This window comes from Manis javanica, chromosome 4 (genome assembly GCF_040802235.1).
Source record: "Manis javanica isolate MJ-LG chromosome 4, MJ_LKY, whole genome shotgun sequence".
Classification (NCBI taxonomy): Eukaryota; Metazoa; Chordata; class Mammalia; order Pholidota; family Manidae; genus Manis; species Manis javanica.
This window is the reverse complement of record NC_133159.1, coordinates 125895055-125902124: the sequence shown is the minus strand read 5'-3', so window position 1 is coordinate 125902124 and position 7070 is coordinate 125895055. Positions and strand designations below refer to the sequence as shown.

Genomic DNA, 7070 nt, shown 5'->3' with positions numbered 1-7070 from the left:
TAGTTTAACCTAGGCTTGAATTTTTTCTATGACCTAATGCTAACTTCTGTGCCTCATTTCACTAGAGATTTCTCTCACTAATTTGAGAGCCAGATTTTTTTATACGATGCATAAACATCCTTCACTTGTCACCTGATGTAACTATTTTTCCTCATTTGCACTTTGCCTTTCAAATTTGCTTTTAGTTTAAAATTTTAAATGTATTTAAAACCTTATCTCTTTCCTTTACAGCTTCCTGCCTTAGGTGTTCAAACTGACCCCCTGACCCAAAGACAAAATATTCCTCTACATTATCTTCAAGTTATTTTATGGGCCTTTTGCATAATCACCTCTCTAATCCAATCTGGGACTTATACATGTGAATTTATGGAAGGAGTAAAAAGATAGATTAAATAAAAGAAAAAGAAACAAAGCATTAGCCCAGCTTGACATACTGAACAGTTTGCTCACTTTCTAGTAATGTGAAATATACTGTCTTTATCATATAATAAATACTTAAATATACTTTGGTCTAGTCTGTTCATTGATTTTAGTGGCTATTCTTCTGCCTCTGTAACAGAATTTCAAAATTTAAAGCTTTATTCTGTTTTAATACAGCCATCCTTCCTCCCTGCTTTCCCCAGTATTTTCTCGCTATTCTTATGAGTTTATTACCCTAGACTCATTTTATAAACATTCTATCAACCCAAAAATTTTTATTGGTGTTTTATCTTTTAAACATTTTAATTGGATTCTACAAGGAAACTACCTGCTTTTGTGTATTTGCTGTGCAACGACTTCTCCAACTCTTTGATTAGTTCTAATCACTTTCCAGTTCTCCCTGGCCCTTAGAGCAGATGGCAGTACCATGTGCCAATAGCGGTAATTACATCCCCTCTTTTGTGACAGCCAGTTTCCTTTTGCTCGTCTTATTGCAACACTGCCTGGGACTTATGACACAGCACCAAACAGCAGAGAAAGCAATTAATAATTGTTCCTGAAATTAACAGAAAAGCCTCTGATGCTTCATTGTTAAGGGCAATGTTTGCCATCTGCTTGAGTCGGCTATTTCCAATCCTCCTGATCAGAAACTGCCTACTCCTGGTTGATTAGCCTTGGTAATGGATGTTTCATTTTATCAAATTAGAATTATTCTAGACAGAATTCCAAGTACATGTGTATAAATCCCAGACATTATGTTAAAAGAAGATGAAGTTCAACATACCTGCTGGCCTGTTGCCCTGACCCCACCAAGTTACAGAAGAGAATCAGCACCGTGTTCTCACAATGGACGGGCAGGCATGACCGCTGACCACCACGGACTGCAAAGCGCGGGGACACTGCCAGGCCAGCTGGACATGCTGAAGACAGAGAATTGAGTTTGTATTCCTAAAGGAGCTGCTTTGCTGGGTCAGAACCCCAGCTTCTCCAGACCCTCTTCTCTTTGAGCACTTCTCTATTAACCACTGTTGGGAGACACTTAGCAATGGGTTAGGGGAAGAGATAGTAAGGTTTGTGGCACTTGTGCCATCTGGCATGGCATATGAATATCACACACGTGGTGGTTTTCACCATTGTGTCCAGCCAGTAATTTCAAAATGTGGGCAGGGATTTTAACATGTTTGAAACCCAGTCTAAAAAGTACTCCAAAATGAGTTTGGTTGCTTTTATGCCTTGATCAGGGAACTGCAGAGTAACCATGGTCTCAGAAAATCAGCATCAGTAGCACACAGGGAAGGTAAGAATCTTTACCCTTGAGGAAGAAGAATTAGACTATCCTCAATTTCCAATCACTTCTGAAAATTTGGCTTTTAAGGCACAGATGTATCACCTGTGATTGAATTTGAAATGAGGGCTTGTCTCGCTGAGTTACAATCAGGGCCAGTCAACGTCATGTCCCAAGCCCAGAGTCTCCCTGTTGACTCACGGCAACTGCAGACACCTGGTTCCCACAGCCGGCCACCTAGGCTGACTGACGGTCCAGGCCGGGCGGGACACAGGACTCATCTGGGCTATCCGGTAACACTGGCCAGAGCCCTCTATAGATACAGGCGTTCTTGCCTGACTTAATTGGGCCACAATGTACACTGACCTGCAGTGAAAGACTGTCAGGAACTGGCCATCTTGGCCATCCCTAAGTTTAGGAAAAGCAAGCACTGGGAACTGGGACTGTTAACAGAAAATCATTGAACTTCTTTGGCCACCTAGTGCTCCAATTTGTAAAAATTTTACTTCAAGCGTAGACCTTGAACACCAGAGTCTTGAAGACAAAGGTTACCCAAGCACCTGTTCTGAATAGAGATTCTCAAAGTGTGATGCCAGGACCAGCATCACCTGGGAACTTGTTAGACATACAAATCCTCAGGCCCCACCCCAGACCTACTAATCAGAAACCCTGGGCCCAGAAATCTGCTTTCACAAGCTTTCCAGGTAACTCTGATACTCATTAAGGTTTTGAGAACCTCGGCTGCATTAGTTGAATAATTTCTAGTAATCAACCATCTGTACACCAAATATCTGAGAAAATAAGCCTGATGGGTCCAAGTATTAAAACTAAATGTCTTATGAGCAACCAATGAGAACCCTCTCAAGCCTGTAACTCATTATAACAAAATGAAATTCTGAAAAGCACCACAGTACCTGAGAGCGTCTCCTGGCCAGATGGTGGAGGGGCTTGGAAGGCGTACACATCATCGCCCTCTGCAATAGTATTAAGGTCTTCTTCATCAGAGAAAGACCGCTGGAGTCCACTGGGATACAGTTCAACCAAGATCACCTGGAATGAGGAGGATCATTTTCCCTCTGGATTTCTCAAAGGGAACTTAACAAGTAAGAAATATGAAAGTGTCCAATAGTCTTAAATCTCTCTTTTACCTTCTTTTACCTTACCTATCTAAGTGAGAAATACTACTTCTCTTTAGTACAACACACAGTAGTTATAACAACTAGACTGAGCACAGAGATCTCAACTGCAATAATAGAAGGCCAGCTGCTGAGGGATGGGGTGGGGAGGAAAACTGAGGAGCTGAAGTTTTATACCAGCTAAACTATCATTGGCTGAGGCTGAAATAAAGCCCTCTCCAGATTAAAAGTGAGAGTGTTTACTACTAATAGGTCTCCACTGAAAAAGCTTTTAAATAGTGTTATAGCAACTCTTTTCACATTATGTCACATGTGGAACATATTTTTATGGAACACTGAGGCAAGCAGAGGAAGCTGGTCTTGTACTGGAGGAGAAGGGTGACTGCCTTTAGGGTCCCGGCTGCCCCAGACCCAACTCTGTCACCTCGTGGGCTGAAGGGATCAACATCTCAGCATGTATAACTCATTCCAGGCTCACTAGCTGGGACCTCCTCTTGTAAAAGACTCATCTCAGGGTTAAAAAGCAAACAAACTGAATCCAGAAAGAAAACCTGAGTTGTAAGAAGATACAATGAACCAAAGAAAATGGTAAACATTGGTAATTGTAAACATATATTGACTATATAAATCTATAAGAATAACAACTATTGCTACTACTACAACTGGGGAGAGAGAGGAAGAAGAATAAAAAGACTGGACAACCATATCCACCTATAGTAACATCAAATCAAAAAGGTATATGGGAAGTGGATGCATACCAAGATCCTTGAGTCATTTGGGAAGATTAACTAAGACTTATTGGCATTTTAATAACCCCTAAAAACATAGAGCTATCTATGTCCCAAACCAGAAGAGACAGAATAAAGAAAAATGGTTCAATCCAAAAGAAACAGTAAAGGAGAGAAAAAAGGAACAAAAGAAAAGCAGAGTAAATAGGAAGTACAAAATAAGATGACATAAATAAATCCAAATGTATCCATGATCACAGATAATAAATGTGGGACAAACCTACCAGTTAAACGTGCCAAAATAGATTTTATGATCCAATCAAGCCTAAAATGCTTACCTTGCCTGCACTTAAGAATGCCAAGTGATCCCTGTCCCTGAACAAACTTACGTCACACCTGTCGAATTTCTGGCAGTGAACTACCTCCCTCACACTTCCCCCTTTAGATCTTTCATTCCTGCTATTTCTTCCCAAGACTCTCACGACTTTCCTATTTTCTCTAGATCTTTCTCAATTGACCTCCACTGAAGGAACTTCTAAATAATAGAATAGCCAAAAAAAATGTTGTCATATCATGTCATAGAGCACTTTGAGGTTACAAAGTGAGATACACTTTTTTCCCCACCTGAGATCTTCATAAAAATGGTGATGGAGGTCAGAGGGATTGATTGGGCAGGCGCAGGAAGGGGTCCCCAGGGCGATGGAAAGAGCCATAAGGTGGCTATGAACATGAAGTTTATAAAATGGTTCCCAGCACTTAGTGAGCACTACTGAGGGTTAGCTATTGTTGGGATCATTATGTTCATAATCACCACCATCTTCTTGGATGACAAGTAATCATGGTAGCTAGGTGGATGGATGCACATGTAAAAATTCAGCAAACTATAACCTTAAGATACGTACACTTTATTGTATGGGTGTCATACCTTAATAAAAAGGTTAAAAATATTTTTTTAATTTGCAAAAGTCCCATGTGGTCATCAGGAAAGTATAAAATTTCCATTTTACAATCAAGAAATAGAAGACCAAAGGAGGGAGAAGGGAATAAGGGGCATTATGATTAGCACACATAATGTCGGGGAGGGGCATGGGGAAGGCACAGAAGACAAGTAGTGACTCTCTAGCATCTTACTACACTGATGGACAGTGACTGTAAAGGGATATGTGGTAGGGACTTGATAATGGGGGGAATCTAGTAACCACAATGTTGCCCATGTGATTTTATATTAATGATACAAAAATAAAAGAAAAAATGAGAAAAAGAAATAGAGGACCAATTACTTACTTTGTCCAAAATCAGAAAACTAGAAAGGGACTGAATCACTAACCGAACCCTATTCTAAGCCCTTCCCATTATGCCACAAAGTTCACCACCATCAACTCTACCCGTCCTTTCATGGGGGTCCCTGTTAGGAGTGCAGCCCTTAGAGTCACAGTGAATCCAATCTCTTTAAAAATAAAAAAGAGCATAGCCATACCACTCTCCCGCAAATCTCTTCTCTCATGTTACACATCCTCAGTCACCCCAGTAGCTCCTCATATTTCAGGTAGTGTCCCTTCAGTATCCTGGTTTATATTCTCAGGAGTGAAAACATACAACAGTGGCTTAGGACCTTAAAGACAAACTGTCTGCTTTGAAATCCTGGCTTAGCCACTTAACAGCTGTGTGACCTTGTGCAAGTCACCTAACCTCTTAGTGCCTCTTCTTTGTTTACTGGTAAAATGAGGGCGATTGTAATATCAACTTCACAAAATGGTTATGGATTGAACCAGCTTTGAATATTAAGTTCATAAAATGGTGCCCAGAATTTAGGAAGCATTACTGAAAGAAATACTATGATCATAACGATCATCACCTTCTTTGAAGACAAAGTGGTGTCCTTTTCTGATTATTCTGCATAAATGCAGGCAGAAGTCAAGGCCCAGCCATCACAGACACCAGGGACTACTAATCAAACAGAAACTCATGAGTCACACTGGAGTCACCTGGGAACCAGAAATTAGCCTCAACAGCCTAGACAGCTGGCTCAGATAGCATTCTGTCATCCAGTGACTGGGCCCTAGTGCAATTCCACCACACCTCATCTACAGGGATGCCGCCTTCTTCTGCAACCATCCTCCTCAGGGCTGCCACTGCGCTGAGGATTGGCACGGCCAGACCACCCTGCAGGAACCGCTGGCTCTTAGACAGGAAGACCAAGGTGATGCTCAGGAATCTAGAAAATAGGAAGTTATCCACATCCTTAAAGGACTGACATGAACTGCCAATGCCACTGACACACTGACAGTGGGTCAAGTTCAGCACTTACGTTAATCTCTGCTTCTGGGATGGGTCATGGAACTTAAGGTACACTGTCACCAGATGGCAGTGGAAAGCAAATCTCCAAGGGTCTCAGGTGAGCAAACTTTCCCAGCAAGTTAAAGATAAAAGGTATTCGATTATGAATCACAATACAGATCTATGATTTCAAGGTTCTGTTTGTTAAATTGATCATCTTAAGCAAAACATATAATTTGAGATTAGAACTTGAGAAGTAAAAGCAGTCAAGCTTCTTCTTCCAGTATGATTCAACACATCAATGATGCACTCCTGTCCTTACAGGAATTCTCCCCTGGTGACAGGACACAGCCCTCCAGCCCCCAACCTCTCTGGAACACTTTCTTAGCTCTACTTCCTACTACCCCCACCAGCACACCAGCGCTCACTCCTCCACCTCCTGTTTCTCCTGTTCTACACTGCAGTGATTGTCCAATTCATACAGCTAGGTGATACGGCTGGATTTAAACCCTGGGCAGTCCAGCCCCAGAGCTAGTGGTCCTAACCACTGTGCTGTGCTGCATCAGGTCAGGAACCATAGCTCACACCGAGCGGCAGACATCATCTGATGGTGCCACCCATGATAGGGTAAGCCCATGTTATAGTTGTGGCACAGGTGATCCACAGCATAGGAATTCAGAGCAGAGAAAGGGATTAAACTGCCGGGAAAGGCATTATGAAGACGTCCTATCTTCAGCTGCATCCCAAAGATGGGAGATATCAAGAGGCAGAGGGCGCGAGAAAGGGTATTGATGGAGGCAGGGAACACAAGGAAGCAATGCCACTGTCTCAGTGCCAGTGAAGGCACCCCACGTGGGAGTTCACCAACCTTCCATGACACTGACAGTGGCCAGTTGCCTTAACAGTCACTGCGAAGACCTGGGCTTTTGGGACACCTGCGCTTTGTCTTTTACAAAGCCAAGTACCGCCGCACCTCTGACCCAACCTGACCTCCTTTTCCTTTTTTCTCATCTCCCCTAACAATCTTTTTCCTTTTCCTTTGCTCTTTGGAGAAACCTTTTCCCTACACCTTCACAGAGAGGAAAAAGGACTTGGAAATGAGGCAGGGAAAAGCAGGTGGCGACAGATGATCTCAGGCTTGCCCCCAGTCTGGCCAAATGGTACTGACTGGCCCACGCCAGCTTGTGAGTGGGCCACAGATGAAAGCCTGGCAATGGTGCTGAT

General features: G+C 42.5%; 1 protein-coding gene across 1 annotated transcript; it reads right to left on the bottom strand.

Moving 5' to 3' along the window:
- Positions 1-709: 709 nt before the first annotated feature.
- Positions 710-6857, bottom strand: LOC140848604 (ubiquitin carboxyl-terminal hydrolase 43-like). Its single transcript, XM_073232871.1, has 4 exons — positions 6832-6857; positions 5649-5784; positions 2620-2755; positions 710-1340 (listed from the first exon to the last, which is right to left on the bottom strand). The coding sequence occupies exons 1-4, from the start codon at positions 6855-6857 to the stop codon at positions 1174-1176; spliced, it is 465 nt and encodes a 154-aa protein (XP_073088972.1). The 3' UTR covers positions 710-1173.
- Positions 6858-7070: the final 213 nt, after the last annotated feature.

Coding starts and splice junctions, on each gene's coding strand:
- LOC140848604 (XM_073232871.1), bottom strand. CDS start 6,857: ATGAGAAAAAAGGAAAAGGAGGTCAG. Junction 5,785..6,831: donor AAAAAGGAAAAGGAGGTCAG/GTTGGGTCAGAG, acceptor CCTATTTTCTAG/ATTCCTGAGCATCACCTTGG. Junction 1,341..2,619: donor TGGCCAGGAGACGCTCTCAG/GTACTGTGGTGC, acceptor CTCTGTCTTCAG/CATGTCCAGCTGGCCTGGCA.